This window comes from Eulemur rufifrons, chromosome 29 (genome assembly GCF_041146395.1).
Source record: "Eulemur rufifrons isolate Redbay chromosome 29, OSU_ERuf_1, whole genome shotgun sequence".
NCBI classification, from domain to species: domain Eukaryota; kingdom Metazoa; phylum Chordata; class Mammalia; order Primates; family Lemuridae; genus Eulemur; species Eulemur rufifrons.
The window spans coordinates 8,079,582-8,105,298 of record NC_091011.1 but is presented as its reverse complement, the minus strand read 5'-3'; the positions used below and the strand labels follow the sequence as shown (position 1 = coordinate 8,105,298).

General features: G+C 41.3%; 1 protein-coding gene across 1 annotated transcript in view; it reads left to right on the top strand.

The window, feature by feature from the left end:
• The window catches only part of ABCA13 (ATP binding cassette subfamily A member 13), a 459,896-nt gene that overhangs the window by 296,042 nt on the left and 138,137 nt on the right, over positions 1-25,717 (top strand). The window contains 3 exon segments of the mRNA XM_069462020.1: positions 6,694-6,812; positions 8,861-8,948; positions 14,591-14,699. Coding sequence (XP_069318121.1) covers positions 6,694-6,812; positions 8,861-8,948; positions 14,591-14,699 — 316 coding nt within the window.

The window sequence follows — 25,717 nt, the reverse complement described above, 5'->3', positions numbered from 1 at the left end:
CTGAATTGGCATTCATTAAGCAAACGAATCCTCTTCAATTAATGATAAGGAAGCTAGAACTGCCCTTTGGAAGAAAATTTCCCCAAATTTCAAGGCAGGATGACCTCAAGGCTCTTGTCCTATTTTTATCTGAGTTAGATATTAAGAGCTAAGATACCACTTGACTCTAACTATGGTTAATTAACACAAAAACAGATGGAAGCCGGTGTGCCACTGTTACTGCCCAATCAGATTCCTTGACTGCTGCCCAGGAGGAAGCCAATACACTGAGATACCTGCAATATTTAGTATTGCAGGATGCTGAGAAAGAAGACGGGAGAAATTTCTCAAATCAGCCTCCCAGAAAATTTTAGGGCTAAGCTTTTTAAAGACAGTTTGGTAAATAAAGGGCTAGGGAATTGAGTTTGCTAATTGGCTGGGGATGAACTCATCGGGTTGGGAAGCAAAAATTGTCTTCTTTGCCGAGAGAGTTCCTGTTGAATTAGTTCCCACACATGGCCACTGGTCTGATTGGCATCACTTGGTTCCCCTGAATTCAGAGTCTGGAAGACATCTCAAAGACCAGTCTTAGGTTTTACAATAGTATTGTTATCTACAGGAGCAATTGGAAAGTCACAAATGTCACATCAATCAGAGATAAATGACTCTTAAGCAGTAAGCAGTTACAGGAAGGCAAGCTAGCAAACAATGGCTGGTTAACTTTTAGCTGTGGCTACACCTCTGTAGAAATCAGACTTTGATCACAATTCTTGCTTTTTTGCCTTACATTACTTTAATATAGGTAGCTTTACCACTACTGAGGTAAGGGCCATTGCTGTCTAGTCTGTGAGGGAGAACGAATTGAAATCTATTTAGAAAACTAATTGGAACTCGTCTCAGAGGAAATATCAAAAGCTAATTAATAAAAGGCATGGACCTGCTAACCACAATCAACAAGCCAGTGAAGCAATCCTAATTTACAGGAAAAGAGGAGAAGAAAAAATTCTTGTTTTATGTTAATTGAGCATCTACAAGGGAAATGTCCACATGGAGAACATGTTTACAGGGTCTTTCTATTTAGTGGCCGTGGAACGTATTGCTCTTAATAGTTGTCGACCTAAAGGAAGAAACTGAGTAAATTAATATAGGTAGAGAGTTTATTTGGGCCAAGGTTGAAGACTGCAGCCGGGACACCCTTCCCAGTTGTCTTGGGAAGTGCTTCAGAGAACAAAGGAGAGGCTTGAGTTTTTAAAGAAAAAAAGGATGAATCAAGAAAGGATTGATTACAAAAGTTGCTTTTCAGGAATTCTTATAGGTTTACAGAAATAACATTGATTAGTGATTGGCTATGCATCGCTGAACTATAGGGCAGGAGTTTTGGCAGCCAGGATACGGTGTTGTTAGGTTAATTTACAGCTATCAGTGGTGACAGTCTAGAGTCCACGTAGCAGGCAGCTTCAGGATGGCTACGCAGTCCCAGGGCCGTGGGATGTGACTGCTGTCTCCTTGCAGTGCCTCTCTGGGCCTGATCATTTAAAGGGGGCTTGAATTCTCAGATAAGAAGCTTCTTTTCTTTCTCACGGTTTAGTGACTTTAGAAAGCTTGGTTTGGAGGACCTAGTCGCTTTCTTCTCTTAGACGGAAGGCACACGTGTGAGGGAGAGTGATGACACAGCACCGTAACGGGCACTCGAGGCGCTGGCTGACCCGGGAGAACTGAGGAATTCTGCATGTTTCCCTTTTCACCTCGGCTGTCAGTAAGCTCTGCTGTCTTTGGTACTCCCTTGCAGTGGCCCGCTGTGAACTAAAATAACATTTTAAGGCTCACCCCGACACCGGCTGACTGAATGGGCCCCCTCATGGCCAAAGGAATATCCTAAAACTAAATTTCCTGCCAGGAGGAGGGAGGTCAGATATGCCTCATCATGCCCCTCTCCCTTCTTGGGGACATCCTTTGTAACCCATTAACAGGCCTAAGGGTATGCAGGACAAACCTGCAGGTCCTCAATTTATACAACATATCTATGTTGGTGGCTTATCTCTGGTAAACAGCTCCTTATGTTAAAACATTGAAGCCTTTAGACAAAGCTTCTTGTCTTTAACCAATTACAAGCCAAAGAATCTTTAAACCCAGCTATATAACCTGTAAGGCCCCGCTTCGAGATGGCCCACCTTTTGGGGCCAAACCAATATATACCTCCTACGTATTGATTTATGACTTTACCTGTAACCCCTGTCTCCCTGAAATGTAGAAAACCAAACTGTACCCCAGGCACACCCAGTCCACTTGCTCAAGGCTTCTGGGGCGTGGCTCCGAGTCCTGATCCTCAAATTTGGCTCAGAGTAAATCTCTTTAAAATTACTTTACAGATTTTTTTTTTTTTTTTTTTTCCGTTAACACAGCTATCTTTTGCTCAGGTTCTTTTGGGACACAATTATTGGTTTTTTTTTTTTTTCCTGTCCTGTCTTGTTTTTTTCCATTTACTCATCGTAGGGGCAAAGGACAAACTTCTACTCTGAAAGTTCTCCTCTGAAAATCAACTGACAAAAGGTAGATTAATAGGGGAAAAGCATATGAATTTATTAACGTGTGTGCAGAGAGAATCACAGAGGGATTACCCCAAGCCCTCCTTGGGGTACAGAAGCTTATATGCTCTTTCCATAGGGGAAGGAGGAGATGGAGAATGTATACAGTTCTTTTGAGGAGCAGGAATGGATTACTAAGGAGGATGAATGGACACGGAGACAGAAGTTAACTTGTAAATTATTCTCTTTGGGATTTGAATGAGCCCCAGAGGCAGGCCTTATCTTATGAAAAGTCCATCCAGGTGTGGTTGCATTTCTTGAGCCTTCTCTTCTGAAATAGATACAGGATTTCAGGGAGGGGATGGAAGACATTTGTATTTCTCTTAGTAAGAAACTTTATTGGTCACATAAGGAATTCCAAAGAGAGTCCCCCTGAGCTTGAGGCTTGGGGGGAATCAGAAGATGGTAGAGGGACCTTGACTCTGGGCCTTAGTTATGAGGCCTTTCGATTTACAGAAGAACTCAGCATGCTCAAATGCCGTGTTTTGGCAGTTTTCTGTACCCCATCAGTCACAAAATCTCTAAGTTTTTACTCCGTGCTCGGTTCTCTAGCCGTGATTGAATTGATCTATTATTCCAGTAGCTTTTATTACTAGCTACCTGAAGTCTGTCAGCATTAGACTGGGTGCCAGTGGCAAAGGAATGAATTAATAAATATTAGAAGGGCTGATATTTATGTTCCTAAATTCGCTCCAACTCACATGAACTGACAGACTTCAGCAATATCTATGCGAGGAAAAAAAGGTTTCACGTGAAAAAGTTCCATAGCCAAGTAAGTTTCATAAATCTTGGATAAAGCAGTATTAAACAGATCTCTTTGCTATAGCTCCCCTAAGAAGCTATTATGTGATATGTACTTACACTTGAGTTGACAGTGGGGTGCAGCAGATGCAGCGTTTTCTGCAAATTTTATCTAAAGAGTCCTTCCTTTTTGTGGCACCTGTGTTTTTTTTGCGATGCATTTTGAGAAATGCTCGGTTGCACATTAGAAATCAGAGAACCTTGGTAGAGAGGGAGTTGAGGTGGCATTAATGGAATTCCTGTCTTCCCGAAGACCACCAGGATGGCTAAATAGTAGAAAGGAAAGCTTTGTTGGTGATATCAGTTTGCAAACCAGGAAGAGGTAGTCCCTGGCATGGACCAAAGGTGCTCTCTCCTCCCAGAGGGAAAGGGCAGTTTGAGTTTATGCCTCACGGGTCTGTATTACACAGTCATGCACATCCAGCAGGTTTTGGCGAAAAGCTATACACATTTATGAAGGAAGTCAACTTCATGTACAATGGGTAAACATATATGTTCACTTTGGGGTGTGGTTTTAGCGTTAAAATGAGGTAGAATTTTTGCTCTTTGCATGGAAAGGTGAACTATGTGACACAAAGACCGTTTGTGAGCAGTCAGTCTCTCTAAGCATCTGAAACTGGCTTCAGGTCTATAGCTGCTTATCAGGAAAGACTGGTTGTAAGGCCAGCCCTCTGCAATCAGAGCTGTAGTGGTCTGGGTTGTACATCAGAGTTAGGAAGGGTCTGACAATTTGCCCCATAGCTCCTATTGTTAGGGAGTTACCAAAGGTGTGTAGGAATCGAGGAAGTTCCCATACCAACTGAGTCCTGGACTCTTGGCATCTAGGTCACTTTTGTTTCCTTAACCTTAGGGTCTATCTTAGTTGGTAAAGAGTATCTATTTTGCTCTCTCAGATCACATTCCCAAGGAATGGGTGTTGCTTTTTAGGGATGGCTCAAAGGCGATGTACACAGAGGTGTGTGGAAGAAAGGCCCATATCCAAGGCAAGTTCTCTTGTCTTTAGTGATCGTGTTGAGCCAAGTTAACTGTGTTTTGTGGGATGGCAAAATGTTTCTTTCTCCTTTAATTCATACATGCTATTCAGAAGTCCTGGTCGTCAAGGATATGTATGTTCACTTGTATTTTTCTCAAAGACACCATGGCTCTCTGCAAACTCACAAAAATGCTTCAAGGTTAATTCTGCTTCTGAGGGTGAAGATGTTATTTGGAAGACACACCATTAGAGAAGGCTCCAGTGGGAACAGGAATTGAGCTAGTTCTGAAGAACATGCGGGAATTTTTAGGGACTGAGCTCTCACCAGAACGGTGACATTATGACCAAAGACATGTAATCAGGAAGGAATGTGGCTTTAAATAGAGTGAATGGAGGGTGTATTTATTTCCTGTGGCTGATGTGATAAATTACCACACGCTGGGTGACTTCAAAAACATAAATTTATTTTCATACAGTTCTTGAGGCCAGAAGTCTGAAATCAGTATCACTGGGATGAAATTAAGGTGCTTCCCCCAAAGGTTCCAGTGGGGGATCTGCACCTTGGCTCTTCCGGCTTCTGATGGCTCCTGGTAGTCCTTGGCTTGTGGCCACCTCGCTACAGTCTCTGTCTCCAAGGTTATGGTGCCTTCTCCCCTTCTCTCGCTATCTAATTTCCCCCCTCTCCCTCCTATGGTGTTACATGGCCTTAGGACTCACCCTGACAATCTCCCTGTCTCAAGATCTGTAACTTAATGCCTACGAGGTCTTTGCCGTGTAAAGTAGCATTTACAGATTCCAGAGATGTTTTAGGGTGGGGCCATTATCCAGCTTAGTACAGAGGGTCTATCTGGGGACATACACAGATAAGGGTTAGAAAAAGAGACTAAAAACATTTTGTAGTAGACATGAATTCTTGATAAGAATTTGAATTTTTTAGCAAGGGTATCATCTAAATGAAAACAGCAATTTGGAAAGATACATTTTGATGCAGAGGTAAAGGGGTTGGAGAGAGAAATGCTAGAGGCAGGGGCACTTTAAAGGTTTGTTATGTTCATCTGTGAGTGAGATGATTGAGTCTGACCTATTTATTTATTATTTGTTTATTTAAATTGACAAGTAGAAATTACATATGTTTGTGGTATACAACATATTCTGATGTACGTATGCACTGTGGAATGGCTGAATCAAGCTGTTCAACATCTGCATCACCTCACATACTGACCATTTGTCTGAGAGGCCACTGAAGCGATTTCCAAGTTATGCAATGTATTCTTATTAACTGTAGTCACCATATTGTACAAGAGAGCTCTTGAACTCATTCCTCATGTCTAACTGAAATTTTGTGTCCTTTGACCAAAATCTCCCCAACTCCCAGCTTCTGGAAACCACCATTTTACTCTGTTGCCATTAATATGAGTTCAATTTTTTCTTTTTAGATTTCACTTGTGAGTGTGAAATCTAAAATTCTATTAATATAATTTGGCTAAATTATATTAATAACTTACAACGGTTATTATTCTTTATAGTGTCTTTTTCTAAGTTTTTCTATCAAGAACCTGAAAGTAATACCTTAAATGTATATTAGCCCATCTTAATTTGCCATAATACTTTCTTATATATCTGGACCCATGCGTTAAGTAAGGCTGTTTTTATTTCCATGTTGTGAATGAGAAAACAAGTTTCCTAAGCTGAAATAAAAGGTTCAGAGACAGAGTCATTTCCTATTTTAATATATTATCTTTCCCTGAATTGTTTGAGAAATGGACACAGAGCACATTAAACCTGCATCCCAACTGTGGCAGGGGAGGCCCATCACTGGGAAGGTCCCAGCGGTCCCGGGGTTCATGTTGTGTCAACTATCACTTCCTACCTTGTTTAGTGATTATTTCATAATTCAGAGCCGGCTCTAGCACTCTAGTGAGTCACTGGAGGAGAGCTATTTGATTTCTACTTTCAACATTTATGAAAGAAACGCATACCTTTGAATTCTCCTATTAATCTTCCTCCCACTAGTTGCCTGGACTCCCTTTCAGGTTCATCAAATGTAGAATCACCCCACTAAAAAACACATTTCTCTTTTTAGTTCTTACAAATCCGCCCAAACTTACATACAGAAAAAAATGCGAAATTCTCAGATATAATTGACTGCAAAGGTCTCGGTGGAATTCTAGCATAATTCTCAAATGTAGGTGACTCTCAAAGAGATTTTAGAAATCAGACCCTACAAAAGGCCGTAGATAATTTACTAAAAATTGAAAGCAAGAAAAAAATCACATTTAGTTTAAAGTAATGTCAGTAAACCAGTGTGTGGGTTATAACTAAATTTCTATTTCGTCTCTTTGAAAACAATTACAGAAGTGCCCAAATAGAAGTGCCAGGGCCCCCTACCTGACCAGCCGCCTGGGCCACAGGCTGTTGAACCTCTCGGGCTTGGACGTGGAGGAGTACTTGCTGGTGCCCTCGGAAAAACCAAGGTGTGTCAGAACTGACGCTGGGTCTTTTCTTTTGTCTTTGAAGAACTTTGGAAAACCTATTGTTTCAAATGCTAATGTTCTTATAAACTCAGAGGTCTAATGCTAACCTTGGCGCTCATAAAAATTCCAAAGAATTGCTGCAGGCCTTCGTGAGATCCCCCCTCACTGCTGACTTTCAGTCTTGTGCTCACTGGGAGGGATCGTAGAGATTGAGATTCCTCCGTGGTAGAAGCAGGAGAGCCAGAGCCAGAAATGGTTTGGCTGCTTAAAAGCAGATGAGTTAATAGCATAGTGAAATAATGGCCTCCTTTTAGAATTCCTCCTGCTAGTCCGCATCTAGTATGGAAACCTGGCGTCCTAAAATTCCTCTTGGGAGATTTTTGGGAACGCTTTTGTTTTGTGTTGAATTTCCTGGAGCCTGAGGGGGAGAATCTGGATGAGGGAGACAGACGGCTGTGAGTACTTCTCAGGGCTGTAAATCTTGATAACATTCTCCACACCATCAATTTCCTAAGTCCCCCAAACCGTTGCATTGCTTCACGTAGGTGTAAGGTTTTTTGGATTTAGGCTAGCGTCAGAGAAAGAAAGACGAGCAGAGTTGAAAGGGATAAGTAAAGAGGCTTTATTGGAGCGCTCCCCGGTGGGGGTAACCCGAGTCCCAAGAAAGGGATCCAGGCGAGCTTCATGGGTCCCACAAGTGGTACTAGAGAAGTTGCCCCACCCAGAAGTCTGAGTGGGCTTATAAATGTTTTTAGGGCTGGGGGATGGGGGTTTCTTAGGCGGAAAGATTTCGGTGCAAAGAGTGAGGAATTTCTTTGTTGCAGTTTTAGGGTGAGTATTGAGGAATAGGAGGGGCTTCTTCTTTTTTTCATTAGGGAAGGGAGGGGTGCCTGCTGCCAGCCTTATAGTAGGAAGGCCTCCCACAGGCTGTCCGTGTTGCCTGGGATGCCCCACTGTCCTTTACTGTACCCTTTTCATCCCTGCCATGCCAGGCCAGTGTGTCTTCATCCTCCTGGGACACTGTCCCCTGCCCCTGTGTGGCTTTCCTGCCTCTCTTCAGCTGCCCCACCTCTGAATGCCTTTAAACAGGTCCTAGAGTCTCTGATTTTCTTTCCCATCCCTGACGGATGGCTTTGAGAAGGTGGGAGCTTGTTTGCCAAGAACTTACAATAGTATCTGGCACATTAAAGATGCTCAATCAATGTCTGTTGAATGAATGAATATATTTAATGGAGCCAGTTGGGAATGTATCCTTATTCCTTGCCCGAAATTTTGCTGAGAGTAGGGGCACTCTTCTAGAAGACTGTTCTTTAGTCCCCGTTGATCCAGAGAGTGGGAAACAAAGTTTAAAATGTGTCTTTATTTCTAATGTTAACTACTTTTTGGAAGCTTAATAGGTGCAAGATATGGTGAGAAAAGATATAATTCCCACCCAGGAAAAACTCACAGGGCTGCATAAAAAGATAAATTAGCAAATAGACAATTAAAACAGTAGTTGGTACAGTGGATGGAAATGTAGGATATTGTGAGAACTCAAAAGAGAAGGTTACTCTAACCCAACTGAAGTTCTCTGAAACGGCTTTCTGAACCAGGCAGGATCTGAGCGGAGGATTAAAAAAAAAATAGAGCAGAGAAGGCAAACCAGAGTGGCCTGAAAGATCATGAAAGACTAAGTAATTGTGAATAGCACATTGCAGGGGAAATGACCATTAATTAAAATAATTAGAGTGAGCTGATGATCATCGCCATATCCGTCTCACATGCCGTGTATTTCCGAACAAGATGGTAAGTTCTGACAAGTACACTCTGTAATGCAGCCAGCCTTATCCAGACCTTCTCTGAAAGCAGCACCCTTCCTTGGATGCCTGACGTAGGCCACTCTCATTAGCACTGTGCCTCAGCCTGCGTGGTCGTGCCACAGACCGCGGATGCTCAGCTGGCTCCTGTCCTAAGACCACTGTAACTAGCGTTATTGGTAATGAAACACCCTGGTTAGAAGTCCTGGCATTCCCTGGTTGAAACACTAACACAGTGTTTATTGTGAATAGGCTTGGAGGTTGGTCTTTTGGAGTGCGAATCCCCAGCGAAGCTCGAGATGCGAATGCAAGCGTATCAGATCCCAAACCTCTGGCAAAGGTAATAGAGTTCTCTCTTTTTCTTTACTTCCTGTCTTAGAAAGTATTTTGGGAAACTTGATATGCAAATATATTTGTGAGCACAAGAGTGAGGGTGGCAGATCCAATCCCAGTATTTGTTACTAAGCATTAAGAATAGTTGTATGAAAACATTCCCTTGAAAGAGAAAATGACTTGTTTTCCTTTAGACTGGGTAGAAAAAGAACAAATAGGTTACTGCTTTTTGTTAAGACTTCAGCCGATAGATCAAATAAGAAAATAATACCCTTTTAAAGCTATCCATAGTTTCAATAACTGGAAACATCACTCGTTTCCCTGGTGGCCAAGGAGTCCTTCCACATATGAACTTAAACGCTTCATCTTCCAGAAGGCTGGACAGATGCAGAGCTCACACAAAGAGAGCGGCAATACACAGGGCTGCTCTGAGGGTCCCTGGATTTTCTAGCCCTGTCAGGACTACCCCTACTAATTAAGAATGGGCCCCTGGAATTGCAGACACTAGGTGGGAGGGTTCTTCAGGTGGGAGGAAATGAGGACTGAGTTAGAAGAAAGGGGCCCTGATACACCAGCAGGAATGCAGAAGTGGTACCAGAGGGCTTTCCGAAGGGGGAAACGTCTGTACAACCTTACAATGGGGAAAGATGAAAGATTCAAAGCTTTCAGTCTCCAAGATTGGGGATATGGAATGGTGTTTGATGGAGAGAGAAATTGGAAAAGAGTAGATTGTGGGAGGAAGGTAGATCCACTGCGGGAGCGTGCATGTGAGTAAATGTTGGGACATCACTGTCAAAACGACCTCGAGCCGTTTCTTTCTACGAAGCGTGGGTGTTGTGTCTACTTACGAGAACTAACGGAGCCAGGACGATCTTGCGCCTTCTCTGCTCTGTAGTGGGGACTTTCATGGTTCATGTGAACGTGACAAAGCTTATAGGGATAAGGACATGCGTATGCTGGAGCTTTATTCAGTAGAGTGAAAGTTCTTTAGAGGAACTTCATAATGTAAACCCTGACAAAAATGTAAGTCATAGCGTGGACTGCTCAGAAATCTCTCTCAGCTGAGGTTTGTTCAGATCTCTCTCCCTTTAAGGGCAACACACATGAGATTTATAGCTTGGTATGACAATATCATCATTCACATCTTGTTAGTAAAAAACTTAAAATATATTTGCTGGCATATATTGGAACATATTAAGTGGCCATTATAAAAAAGTACCAAATTTGTAGAAGGAAGCTAAGAATATTTTGACTATGTAATCTATCCAAGTCCAAACCCTTCTCATTTATAGTAGGTGGCTCTGTCTTTGCTTTGAGGCATCCAGCATGGATCTCTTGTTCAGTGATGAGGGGCCAGTGATTCATGTGTTCCCCTGACACCTGTTCCTTTTTGTCTTTGTTTAGATTAGTCTTCTGTACTGACATGTTTGAGAGGTGATTTCTGCAGTTTTTAATGTTGTTTGACATGTTCTTGGCCAGGCATGGGCATGCAAGTGCATTGTATCTTGCCCTTTGGGGACCGAGCTTGTTTCCAGGAAGCCAAGGAATCCAATATTGCAGAGCGGTTTAAAGGGCAATCTGTTATCTGAAATACCCGCTAGAGGCTGCTAGGGGCTGATGTCATGTCAAATGATTGCATTTACCTTTCAGTAATTAATAACTACCCTTTTCCTTTAGCCTATAGGCTACATTTATAAGACATACATGGTATGATTTTCGAAGTCCTTTTGAAGGAAAAATGGAAAGTTTGCATACGAATAGGTTTAATGTATGGTTCATCATACTGCAGAATGTCTCTCGTGGAACCTTTATGAGTTACATCCTTCACATCTTGAGTGCTTGGCTTGTTTAATGAGAACACCCTTTAGAACGTATACACATCAGATTAAAAGGACAAACATATTGCCTCTCTTGTTTATTTGTAGAAATTCCATCTCCCATGGAATTCTATACATTTGAATATCCACTGAGTGATTTTTTTCCTTAGAGCTACTTAGTTACTTTTCTGAGGAGCTGTTACTCATGATTCCTGAGATGAAAGGTCTGTTTTGAGGTGTCATAATATGTTCCTAAAAGGAGATGAACTTCTTATTTCACTTATTAGACTTTATCGTTTCCTGACTTATGGGCTGGCAGGGAAGGAAATCCCATGACTTATTTACAGAATACAGTCCAGTTTTAGAAAACCGTTCTTAGGAGAAAAAAAGAAACAGAAAGAGAAAGGAAGAAAAGCTTTTCCTTTGAACTCTACTAAATGCTAATTTTAAGATCGTCATGAAGTATGCCTTGCTTACTTAAAGAGTTTATAAAATCTCTCTCAAGTAAAGATCAATTTATAGAAGATCTGAAAGGGAATTCAAGGGCATTTTTAACTGTGTCCCATGAAACTCTATGAATCAATCATTTATTGTGAAAATAATGCCATAAGCAAACAACTGCAAGTCACCAGTGGCATCAGCAATAAACGTGCATTTAGCTCATGGGTTGGTGGGGCTGGGCTGCGGTCGGCTGTGCTTAGCACATGGGACCAGATCAGCCCGGCTGTGGGGACCGCTCCTTAGCACGGCCCGGTTCTGCCTCCTGGGAATGTCCCCAGCCCATCGCCCACCATGGCCCTTTACTCTCTGCCAAGTGCTTCCTCTTCATCACCCTCCATGGCTACGTGTGAAGAAGATATTTGGAAATACGCCTTTTGAGCAGCTTCACAGCCTGCTTCCTGCCTGTAGAAAGCTGGGCTCTCAGAGCCTGTTTACATTTTGCATTGAATCCAGCCTTTTGCTATAGCTCCCTGTACAGCACTTTAGTCCTTCTGTTTATCTAATTGAGGTCCACGAGCCACTCTCATGATCCTCGTTGAGACATGCCGCTCTCTCTAAAATTAATTATTCATACTGGGGGTTTGTCAAATTTGGATGCTATGGGAAAATACCCCTTAGGTTCCTAGAGGCCCTCTGTTCCCGAGAGGGTTCCTTAGCATCTTTCTTTCCATGATCTGAACATAGTTCTCACAGCCACTCTCTTGATAGGATCTTTATTCTGAGGCCGTGTCTTACTGCGTTTTGTCTAGAGAGTGCCACACCCAGGTCAAGATGCTGTTTGGGAAATTTGTATCTTCAAAGGTAGCACAGGTGACACTTTTACCCAATGTCTTGACATTGCATAATATGGATGGGTCAACATTTTTTCAGTTATCTACAGTAATTTTCTAGCCATTTCCCCCAGCATTACTAAATGTTTTCTCCTGTATTTCCAAATTCCCTAATTGTCTCTTTGTTCTCCCACTTGTTGGCCTGAAAACCAATGCCACACAGTTTCAGTCTTTGCTACAGGAACACCCTATTCCAGTGCCAATTACTGTGTTAGTTATCTGTGGCCACAATGATGCTGTGAACAACAGTCACAAACCTCAGTGACCTCAACAAGGGACATTAATTTAGCTCATGGGCCTGCCAGGGTCTGCTACTGAAGGCTGGCCTAGGCTGACCTTGGCCAGGAATGACTGTGTGTGGTGTGTGGGTGGCTGGCTGTTGGCTTCCGCTGAGATGACAGTGGAGGCTCAGCTCTGCTGTTTAGTCATCCTCCAGCAGGTTGGCCTAAACGTGCTCCCATGGTGACAGCAGGGGCACCAGAGAGAGTGTGGGAATGTGCCAGTGCTTCTCAGACCTCTGCTCATGTGTCACATTCTATTGCCAAAGTCAGCCATGTGGTTAACAGTGTCAGAATGGGGGGGTGGGGTGTGTGTGTGAAAATCACATGACAAAGCTTGTGGATGCAGGGACCATGAAGAACTGGGACCCTTAATGCAATCAAGGATGGGAGCCTCAGAGCCTATGGGGGCGAGGCGAGGGGGGCTGAGGGGGCCCCTGTCTCCCCAGCTCCACTCCACCAAGCTGCCCCGCTTGGGTTTCTATGCAGTTTTTCACTTTCATTTCTAAGATGGAAAACATCACCCTGATTTTAAAACAAAAATTAAAACAAATAAATGAAACAAAACAAAATTAAAAAACCCATACTCCATGGGCAAAGACTACCTTTGTCTCTCATATTTTTTTCTTCTACTTAAGGGGCCAGAGGTCACAACAGGGTCAGTAGGAGGTTCCAGTTTCCATAGGCAGTGGATTTTCTGCTATATTAGCCTGTCCCTTAACAGAATTTAACAGAACCCTAAGTTTCTACCCTTTCCAGAAATATGGCTGGTGCCTGACTGAGCAGATGTGTGTGTGTGTGTCTGTGTGAGGGGGCAGGGAGGCAAGGGCAAGACCCCCGAGGGCAACAGTGCAGAGCTGTGTGGAAGAGAGTGTCTGTATTGGGTGGGAGAGGGGGATATGCCTCTGATACAGGACGTAAGCTCCTTCAGTTCCATGTTGAATGGAAATCAGGCTTTACCCTATTTTAAAGAAGTGTGTGTCTAAGTTGCTATAGACTTTTTTTTTGGGGGGGGGGTCACACAACCCCACTCTGCTAGGCATAGCCTTGGACACTCACAGAATGTCCTGTGTTCTTCGGTTAGTAGGATTTAAGCTGCACTCCTTCCCCTTGAAGTTTAAAAAAATGATTGGCAAGGATTTCTCTGTGAACTTAAGAAAATACCTGAAAAAGGGAATGAGTGGCATGAAAGATGGAATCAGCTTTTTTAGTTGCTTAATGAATCTGAGAAAGAATTGGGGAACACTGGCGTGTGTAGCAGGATTTTATTTTTTATTTTTAAGTACGTGAGCAATATTTTATTACTTACCTGTTCCAGTGAATACAATAGCTGCCACATAGGATTCTTGTTGAAAAAAATAATTGGTCATAGTATGATGGGATGGAAGGAAAATGGGTTGGAAGCCCTCGAGTTGGAAGGGACTTAAGATCTGCTCCAAACTTTGCATAAACTTCTGTGAGAACCTGAAGGGGTTAACTTTCTGTGGGGCCACTCCAGTGCTCCCATGCGGGTGGTCTGTCGCAAAAGACAGCCTGGCCTAGAGAAACGAGCTGCCCAGTCAACTGGATGCAGACTAAAATGTGCCAGTTTGATTCATTATACTTCTTGAAGACACCAGAGCATATGGTTTTCATTTTTCATCAAAATATTGATATTCTGAAATATAGATACTGATGATTTCCTTAATGTTTTGGATACTTATCTCAACTTTAATAATATTGTCTTTCTTTTACTTTTTCCTTCATCCTTTTCCTGACACGCATGCCACTTTATTCTTTATGCTCAGCAAATACTCAGTTCAGTTTATTTTGAGAAATAATGTTCCATGTTCAGGTATTAATTTGAAAGTAATCATTTTTTTCTGATCATTTTCCACACTTAATTTGCAGGTCAAATTTCATTAGCTTACCAACTGAGAACAAAAAAAAAAAAATGATGGGCTTCGATTCCTTTTTCTCTGTAAGAATATAATTATAGAGCAAGATTCACATTTGTTCTGGGAAAAATTCATCTATTTTTAGCTGTAAATTATATACTTGAGATAAATATAAAATTAGCAGGCTGGAATTGCGTGCTCACCGTCAGCCGTACCGACGTTGCAGGCGTCCTGGCTCAGGTGGCGGGAGCTGATTGACAGGTGTGTTCCCTGCGCCCCAACGTGGCTGACGCGCGCACTGAGGAACTGATTCCATGGGCGCCATTAAATCATCTTTCTTTTTTAGGTGTGGTATAATCAGAAGGGTTTTCATGCCCTACCTTCCTACCTAAATCATCTAAACAACCTGATTTTGTGGCGGCACTTACCCCCTGCTGTGGACTGGAGAAAATACGGTAATGCTGTTTTTCATGCATTATATAAATTCACTACTTTCTAAACACAATGCATTTAAAAGTGAGAGAAGCAGGAAAGGTTCTGAACAGGAATGTGAAGAGCACTGGGGAGCTGTCTGCTTGGCAGCCCGTCTGCAGGTGAACACAGCACAAGTCGTAGGCTCTCTGTGTCTCCCTGTCACTAAATGTCTTTACTTTCTTAAAACTGTGTCCTCATCTGTAAGATGAGGGGAACAAAAGGTGACTTGAGAGTTCTCTCTTAAAATTATTTTTTATTCTGTGACTTTAATATCTTACAGAAGCAAGAATAATTTTACGTGTTTAGAGCACTGTTGTGTCGAATACTGTCACAGGGAGGACAGGCTAGACCATCCCTCTGCTTTGCCATTGGGAAGGTAGACATCACCCTGTGATCTGTGCTGGGCCCTCAACTCGCCAATGGTCTATGTTGATCCTTGATTCATTATCTATGCTTTCTTGTTTCTGCAAGGGGCACAGGTCCAGTTCTGGAATCCATAGTTAATTTATTGGTTTATGGGAATGGTTATTTATTTCACTTGGGTGGGATCTGTTATAACTGTCAAACTAATTCAGTTTCTTGAAGAAAAGGGAAAGAAAGAAACAAGAAGTATTATGTAAGTAACAACAGGCCATATCCGTCATAATTTATTTACAAAATGTATTTGTTGAAGCATTAATTCACACAGAAATCAATGCTAAACAATTTCTCTAATATGCTCATTTTACTCCAACCTTACCTCATTTTTCCCTGTTTTTCCTTATCTATAAAACTTTTAACAAAGTAAATTTAATTATTTTGTGGCATTGTAATTATTTTGGAATGATAATAGGTAATATAAAAAATCTAAAATGTGTATGATTAAGATAAATATTACAAAATATGGAGCCATGCAGAATGCAGACAGCAGCATAACATTTATTAAGTGTCTGAAATGTACAAATGTACCAGGAACTCCAACAGATATTTAACATTCATGGTCTCATTTACTTTTCATATCACTTTTTTTTATGATGGGTAATATTTGCCTATTTTACTGATTAGAAAACTGATGTTCAGAAAAATCACCTACTACTGGGGCTCTGAGAAAGTTAGGTAATGGGGCAATGAATGAATTCCAGCAGATAACAAGCCTTTTCTACTACATCAAACTGAGTGGTCATTCTGGTTGACATGAACGCAACATGCCTCATGTGGGAAGCACGGTGGCGTTTATTAACATTGGATCTTGACCGGGTAGAAGTTTGACTGAGGTCAGGAAGCCACTGTAGGTCTTAGCAATGCAAAAGCAATCAGAGTGCAGGTTCAGGTTATATGAGGGAATCCGGTTTGGCCTCATCATAAAGGTGAGTATAGAGGGATAATTGTTGATCTCTCTAGAAAGATTGTTTGAGGTCAAATTCCGCTTAACCTCAACTGACAGAATGAAGAGTATGGACTTTAATAAGCAACAGACAGCCTTGACCAATATTTGAGAATAAGAATGACATGGTCTAAGTGATGTGTTAGAGAGATGCCCTGTGTTAGAGCGAGAAGGCTGGTTACAATCCAGTGACCTGTTGGAAGGATTGCTGCCCACAATTTATAGGTCGAGGCCAGGGTGAATATGGAGGAAAAAATGACAAATTCAGACAGATAGGAGAAAAGGTTGGGATATTGGGGGTGGGGGTAGGAAAAAGTTTACAAATCTGAAATATAAATCTGAGCATTTTTAGAATGAATTACTTACTGTTCAGTGTTAATGACATTATAAGAAATAAGACAAAAAGAAGAGGTATTTTCAAGGAAGGGGTCTGATGATTTGTACAGGGTGAGAGAGGCTGGTTTGATTTACATAGTTAGATGAAAATTTGGAGTAGGATTTAGAAAACTGGACAGAAAAGTTCAGTAGATCAGTCATAAGTAAAATTACTCCTAACTTTATTGTTAATAAAAAATGATAGATAAAGGTGGTCAGTAAGTGAGAGCCTGCAGGGGTCAGACTCAGACGCAGAGGAGGAAGGTGCAAGCAGAATAGAGGGAGGGAGACACAGATGCTGCAGCCCTTTAGGTGTGAAGATCTTGGCAGAAAATCCAGGGAAGGGCAGGAAAAAGGATGAAATATTCCAGAGTCATCAGGAAGAATGAGAAGGCAGAGATGTGGCTTGTGACCCCCAGAGACTAGTTCAGTGGAGTTCTAGAAATGGAAAATCAGAATAGGCAGAATGAAGGAGAGAGAAGTTGCCTTAAGGATTTAGGAGACTAAACAGATAAATTCTATTGTATGGAAGTTTGGCTGTGAAAAGGAGTGAGAAGAGAAACTGTGTGTGTGTGTGTGTGTGTGTGTGTGTGTGTTTGTATGTGTATGTGCATGTGTGTGAAATAAGGAATAATAGAACGTTTGGTAGGCTGATGAAATGAAGAGGTAGCTTTTGAACATTCAAGAAAGAAAGGAAAATTGATGGATCAAGAGAAAAAATCCTGAATGGAAAGATTTATCTGGAAAAGGTAGCATGATTTTATGTGATAGAAGAGGAGTAAAAGTGAACCTGTGGAGGAAAGTTGTGGAACTTCATGCCAGCCTGCTTTGGTCTCTATAAAAAGGAATTAGGACTAAAGGGACAAAGATGAACGTGGATAAGGAGGGAAACACAGGAAATCTGCACACCTTGACGTGGAGAATACATTAGAGAGAGCAGACACACGTGAAGTCATGACCGCAGGTCAAGGAGATGCACATTTGAAAGCACTGTACTTTTCTAGTGGGAGCCATCGGCACGCAGCCAGTACACAGCTATGACTTTTTCCTAATGGTTTGGAATTAACACAAATGAGAATGGACAGTGTTTTCTGGGATGAAAACAGACAAAAACAAAAACCGGAATGTCTTAGTGTGGGCTCCGAATTGCAGCGGGAGGCAGACACGGTCAGCAGGCCTTCTGGGTGGCGCAGATGATGTCACAACGTGGGTGACGAGCGGGCTCTACAGCGCTGACGAAGGAGGGGAGAGGGGAAGACGAAGACTCCGCGAAGGGAATAAGGGCCAGAGGTTGAGATCACACAGATTGTGCTGCCAGTGACTGAAAAGAGGTGAGGGCGAAGGGCGCTGCGATTAACGGTCTGAGGAAACACTGAAGTGACACAGAAATCACCCATGAGCTCAATAGGAGGTGGAGGTGCAGAGAATGGAGGCTGTTACAGCATTTGTTTAGAAGAATGGGGATTGATTTGTGATGCTTCTGAGCTGTTTTCCCACTCAGCGCACCTGATTGACGGCATTTATAAGGCGGCACTTATGCGGGGACACAGAGTTCCATGAACCCCCAACTGCAGAATGGAAGCAAAATCAGACAACATCTCAGATATATTTGGAGGGGCTAAGCAGGTTTGATGAAAATGCAAAAAAAGGAAAGAAAAACATAAAAAAAACCCCACCATTTAATCATTTTTTAAAAGTATTTTATAAGGAAAAATAAATATATGACTAACAAAATATTTTAAAAAATGAGCTTTATTTTAAAAATTAGGCTTTGTGCCTTTTATGCCTCCTCTCTTCAAGGCATGGCAGCAGGTAAATAAATATTTGCCATTGACAAATAAGCATAAGTAAACCTTATAAAATACATAGGATGTAGAGATTTGAAATAATAATTAATGTGAACTACACTGGTAGAAAGCAGTCTGAGGAACTTATTAGAAACCAGAAGATTGTTTGCCTTCTTTAATTAATTGATAGACTGATTACGATGATGCATTTTCATCTGCCTCCCATGGACACAAGTCCTGAAGGACAGTGAGCTGTCGCGGTCTCCACTGCCTCTCAATTATGCCTTTCCTGGTTTTGCTTCCATTAGTCTTCTAGGAGGTTCAGACCCTCTCTGCTAGTTCTTAGCAGTTTCCCATTATGGCATGCAGAGTCCTTTTCTACCCGTCCTTAGCCCGTTAACTTCACATGGCAGTGAATGGCAGTGACAAGTCGCCCCTGCTTCTCCTTGGCAATGGGTTGTGCTGTGGAGGGAGCAGAGTAGCTGCAATTGGCCAGGTGTCATTTTAGATGAACAGGTGGAAATGCCCTTTTGGAAATGATTCACACCGTCAGAGATTTTCACACGTTAGAATTGACATCTACGTGCATCCACAGAGATGCAAGTCCATATCACAAATGAAGAAGACATCACCAAAATGGCAGTGTAGGAAGCTCAGACTCTTGTTCCCCCATGGAAACATTAAGTAAACAGCAAGACACTGGCTAAAATAACTCTATAGGAGCTCTGGAAATCAAAGATCTACAGTAACCAAACAAATAACCAATCAAGAAAAAGCAGAAGTTTTGTGGCATTTTTACTTCTCTTGTCTCAGCCCACCCCAGTGTGGCCTGGTGTAATTTGGGGAAAGTGATGACTCAGTCACCAGTTTCCTCCTGTGATGTGGAGATAGTGGAGCACACTACATTCTAACCTGTCTGTGGGCTGCCTGAGAATTTGTTCTCTGTGTCACAGGCCTTGGGGTTTAGATGACAAAAAGATGCTTGGATGCCACAGGAAGCAGTGAATGTGGCCTGTGAAAACCACATGGGGACTGCAGACCTGCAGGTACCTGGGGCAAGAGATTACTAATTGAGGGATACAGTAGAACACCTAAGGCCTGAGAAGAAAGTGGTGATATTAAAATGTCTAAAAGTAGCCCTGTGTATGGCAGAATTGGAAGAAAGCAAATGCACAGGCCTTGGGAAGATGCATGTCCAGGGAAGGCCTGAGAAAACTTAACTCTTCACCCACGGCTGATCAGTCAAGGTCTTTCTCTGCACATAGTCAATATGCAACACTGGGAAAGGTGGATATTTTTTCAAATGTCCAATTAAAATATAGGTTTTATTATTATTTAAGTATGGTGAGGCATACAGATCAGGAGACAATTGTCATCGAAAGGATGGTTTATTATACTCACAAATACCAAGAAAGGGAGGCACAGCACACCACTGAGGGTCTCAGAGGAAGCCAGGGAGGAGACAGAGGGAACAAGGGAAATGTGGGCGGGAGCCTCTGTTGAGGTTGTGGTGGGAAGGAATAGTCAGGGCAGGGTAGGCAGGTTTAGGATTGGGTAGTTTGAATAAGTTCAGTGGGCTCTAGGGTGGCGAAGCTGTCCCTAATTGTATGATACCTGGCCCTGGGGAGATTAGGGCAGAAGAATAATGACCCTGAGTGTGAGAGCTCCATAAAGGAGGTGGTGGTTAGGGCTTGGGTACTGAATTGGTTAGTTTGCATGTGAAAGGGACATTTGAAGGTGAGTTTTTTGATATATTTAGGAATTAGCTTTCCCAGGGAGGGCTAGTCCCTCTAGGTTCTGCAAAGCCCCAAGATGTCAAAGAATCAAACATACAAAACAAAAAATGATTAACACAGAGAGGAAAACATGACTCATTCAAGAAAACAAAATAAGTGTCCAGAAACCATTCCTGAAGAAACAGGGGCATTGCCCTTACTTGGGAAAAATGAAAAACTTTAATACACTGTCAAATATACTCAAAGAGCTCAAGGAAAACATCGAGAACGAGAGGAAATCAGGAAAATGATATTTGAATAAAATGAGAATATCAACAAAGAGAAATTACAAAAATAACGACAGAAATTCTGGAGCTGAAATATGTAATAATAATGAAATTGAAAACTTCACTAGATGGATTTAACAGAAGACTCAAGCAGGCAAAAGAATCATAAACTTGAAGACAGGTCATTTGAAAATACTGAGTCTGAGGAGTAAAAAGAAAACTTAATGATGAAAAGTGAACAGGACCTAAGAGATTTACTGATCCCTCAAGTGGATTAATATATGCATTATGGAAATCCCAGAAGAAGAAAAAAGAGAGAGAGAATGGGGCAGAAAGAGTATTTGAAAACATAATGGTTAAAAATATCCCAAATTTGAGGAAAGACATAGATATACAACTGTAACATGCTTAACAACTCCAAATAGGATGGACTCAAAGAGACCTACATGGAGACACGTTATCATCAAACTTCCAAAAGCCAAAGACATAGAGAGTCTTGAAAGCAGCAAAAGAAAAGTGACTCATCATATATACAGAATCCTCAGTAAAAGTTCTAGATTTCTCATCAGAAATATTGCAGAGCAGAAGATAGTGGGATGAAAAGTTCAAGTACTAAATTTAAGAAAAAGAATTGTCAACCAAGAATTCTATACCCAGCAAAACTGCACTTTGAAAATGAGAGGGAAATTCAGACATTTCCAGATAAGCAAAAGCTGAAGGAGTTCATTATCACTAGGACTTTTCTATAAGAAATGTTAAATGGAGTCCTTCAGGCTGAAATGAAAGGACACTAGACAGTAAATCAAAGTCATGTAAAAGTATAAAGTTCTCTGGTAAAGGTAAATTCATGCACAAATATAAAAATCAATATTATTGTAATTTTGACTTGCAACTCCATTTTTTATTTTGTAAGATTTAAAGGCATAAGCATAACATATAAATGTATATTATTAGGTAAAAAATATATAAAGATATAATTTGGGACATAAATAACAAAGTGTATGTGTTGAGGGTGGAGTTGTAAAGGAATATAGTTTTTATATATGATTGAAGTAACATTGGAATCATTTTTAAATAGATTGTTGTAACCTTAGGATGTTGTACGTAGTTTGCATGATAATGACAATGAAAATATCTGTAGAACGTACACAAAGAAAATGATAAGGAAATCAAAACTTGTCACTACAAAAAATCCACCAAACACCAAAAAGGCAGCAAGGGAGGAAACGAAGGACAAAACAGCTATAAGACACATGGGAAACAAATGACAAATGGTGACAAGTGTGTTTCCCTATGTAGTTACTTTAAGTCTAAATAGATTAAATTCATCAACCAAAAGCTGTAGATTGGCAGATTGGATAAAAAAATAATCCAACTTCATGTTGTCTATAGGAGACTCACTTTAGATCTAAGGAAATGCACAGGTTGAATGTAAGGATGGAAAAAAAGATTTCATGCAAATAGTAACCAAAAAGAGTAGCAGTGACTATACTAATATCTTAAAAAATAGACTTTAAATAGCAAGCTGTTACAAGAGACAAAAAGGACATTATATAACGATAAAAAGGTCAATTTACCAAGGCACTATAACAATTATTAGCATATATATAACCAATATTAGGGCTCCTAAATAGACGAAGCAAACATGGGCAGAATTAAAAGGAGAAATAGATAGCTCTACAATAATAGTAGGAGACTTTAATACCCTACTTTCAGTAAGGGATAGAACAAACGGAAGATCAATAAGAAATAGAGGATTTGAAATATTGTAGACCGATTGGCCCTAATAGACATGTACAGAACACTCCAATCAACAACAGTAGAATACACATCTTTTTCAAATGCACATAGAACATTATCCAAGATGGGTCATGTGTTAGTTCACAAAACAAGTATTAATAAATTTAAAAGGATTTAAATCATCCAAAGTACTTTTTTTCTGATCACAATGGAATAAAACTAGAAATACCAGCAGAAGGAAAATAGAAAATACACAAATATATAGAAATTAATCAGCACACTCTTAAATAACCAATGGGTTAGGTAATAAATCACAAGAGAAATTAGAAAATATCCTGAGAGAAATGAAAATGAGAACACAACATATCAAAACTTACGGAATGCAGCAAAAGCATTGCTGGAAGGAAATTTACAGCTGTATATGCTTATATTAAAAAATAAATATCTTAAATCAATAACCAAATTGTATGCCTTAAAGAACTAAAGAATTAAGAATAAGATAAGCCCAAAACTAGGAGATTGAAGGAAATATACAAATATTAGAGCAGAGAGAAACAAAACAGAAAACATACAAAAAAATAGAGCAAATCAATAAAACCGAGAGTTGGTTCTTTGAAAAGGTAAAAAATAGAAGATTGACCAAGAAAAGTGAGAAGGCTCAAATAACTAAATCAGAGTTGAAAGAGGAGACATTGTTTTATTTTATACTTTTCAGTTTACAGAGATAACTCAATAGTTCAGTGATGCAATCAGTTAGTGCGTGGTACTCACGAGAAATAGAAAGGATCGTAAGAGAGCACTGTGAGTAATTGTACACCAATTAGATAACCTAGATGAAATGAATAAGTTTGCTAGAAATACACAAACTACCAGTGCTGAATAATGAAGCACTAGAAGACTTGAACAGACTTACTATAATAGTCACATTGTAATGGCATAGTAAGGACGGCAAAGTTCTGCACATAACGATGTGGAAATCTAAGGGCCTGACCCTGTCTGAGTCTGAGTGGACAGAGTTGTTCAGGAGAACAGGATATTTCAATCATGTCTTGAAGAATTAGTGGGATGCAGGCAATTTGTGTGAATGGAAGGGTGGGAATGAGAAGAGAATGAATAGGAAGGTGGAGGGTGTAGAAGGGAATTTCAGGCAGAAGGAACCCATGCAAGAGAGCCTTGGCCCGTGAGTGTAATATGTGCATCTCTGAACATCTGGGGTATGGACCAGGTGGTCCAGGCAGGGAAGTGAAATGAGGCTAGAGGGGTGGACAGATGCTCGTCCTCAGCCACAGAGACGGAGACTTCATCATAAAGGCAGGGAGTTACAAAGGGTTCTAAAGATGGCACTGGCATGGCTGTGTTTATACCTTAGATCTGGGAAGGATGAAGAAGAATTGGAAATACACGAGGCACAAGTGTATGGCCTGATGAAATGAAAACTATTAATCACCACAACTGGAATTGTCTCTTCTAAATGACAGAATGATGCTATTGCTAAAATATATTTTAATTCATATAAACTTCAATTAAACATACAAGACTTAAATTTGCCTCCTGTTATGAACCATAATCCCACATCTTGCACTGCCTGGGACGCCCAACTGCAGTCAGCCGTCACTGGGGTCCCGTATGCACTGTTTCCAGGTTACCAGATGTTCCTGGTGATGCTGGTCTCAGAAACATCTACTCAATGGAGTGGGCACTTGTTTGTTAAATAGTTGTGTTGACTTGAAAAATATGTTTATTCTCAGTCATCGGAAATTTCTTCACAGATATTTTTTATTTATTTATGTCAAAATTTCAATTCCAATTTGACATGTTTTTGCAGTCATCGTGGGAAGCGAATGCTTGTGCAATCAATTGGGAACATGTACTACACGGCACCACAGGATGGTGTGTTGTGAGTTATTGTCAAAATATTGATAAATAACTCCCATAAGCAGGGCTCCGAACAAAAATATTTTATCATATTCTTTGATGTTTGCTTGTCCATAGGGGAAACGGACAGAGGTGGAACTATTAGCTTAAAAACTGCAATGAAGCAGCAGCCTACCCTGGTGTGGAGCTCAGGCAAACCCCGTGAGAGCAGAGGCTGTGTCCTGCTCACTGTTTTGTCCCCAGCACCCCAAAGCACTGGGCTCGGGGGCCACCCAGGCAGTAGCTGGATGCCTGGATCACTACATCACACAGACACGCAGCATGATTCTCATCAAGTGGTCTCGTGATGGGGTCCTGGCAGATGTAGACATTCCCATCTTAGAGGAAAAGGAGCTTTCTGAACCCTGATGCAGGCCACTTGACAAGGGGCTGGCTCACTACAACCTGGGCTGGCCCCTTTGTTCGGCCCATTGAACTTACAGCTTGTCAGAGCCCTTAATTTTAAGCATAAAACTCAATGTAAATTTGAATATTATAACCCATTCAAATGGAGTCAGTTTCTAAAGTATTGGAAGGCCGGCCCTAGCATAAACCCAACAGATGTGGTTTACCAAGTGACTTCTCCAAGGTGGATTGTTTCCTTCTGCGTGAGTATGGGTGAGATTGGGGTGTTCTGCTCAGCGATTGCAAAAGGTGCCAAGACTTCCTTGGGTGATGGGAGCAAGATTTTTGCAGGTGCAGCCTAGAGCCTGGGGGAAAGGCATGGATTTGGGAGTATGATGAGTGCAACACCGAATATGTTTTTATATCAGAGGCTTTATTGCCTCCTTTATGCTCATATCAGCAGCTTAGTCACATTCAACATCACATAATATTTCTCAGAAACTCAAGGGAACTTAAAAGTCAGTTGAGGCCAAACTCCTAAGGTGGACTGTGCTTTCTCCTGCTCCTCCCACAGTCACTCAGAAAATCCTATCCCTTCTGCCCTTGAAATCTCGAATGTGCTTTACTACTTCAGTACTTTGCTACTCTCATCTGGCCCAAGGTGCCACCCGCTCTTACCTGGACTGCACCAGCTTATTTTGTGGCTCCTTGTGGCCACCCTAACTCCCTTCCCTGACCTGAGTCTCATCTCTCCACAAGTGTCCATGGTCACCCATGGAATGTGTCCGTCAGTTCATGGCACCCTCTACAGCTTCCCATATCTCTCATAATAAAATAAAATTCCTACCTGTGACCCACAGGCCCTCCCTGGTCTGGCCCAGCAGCCTCTCCAGCCTCACCTCAAAGCACTTCCCTGCCATCTTGCTGAAGGTTCGATTCCAGCCACACTGGACTCCTTGCTGACTCCAGAATGTGTTACGTGTTCTACCACTTCAAATCACAGTTCCCATTGCCTGGAATTTTCTCCTCCTCATATTTATTAATACATGGCTTGCTCACTGAATTTCTTTTAGGTTCTCCTAGCAATGTCCAACTGTTTGTCATACCTTTGGGGTGAAATAATGCAAAAACAAAAATAGAACCAAAAAACAAGTCCAATCCTGTGTGCCCATCACAGATCCCCTGACATAACCCTTTGATCATAGACCATGTGTCTGAGCAGCTTTCCATTCTGGTCTCTCTCTTCTGAAAGCATGTTTGTCAAGACTCCACTTACACTGATTCACTAATAAAGAGACAATCAAGATGTTGACATTTCTCTGGGAAAAGTGCTTCTAAAATGTTAAAATTGTCCTTCTTGCCCAACATTCAGGACTTCCAATGTCTCACATGGGTGTTCATAATAAATTCCACACTTGTAAGCTGGCATGCACGAGATGCCGCTCACCTGTCTTTTCAGCCTCACCTCTCTGT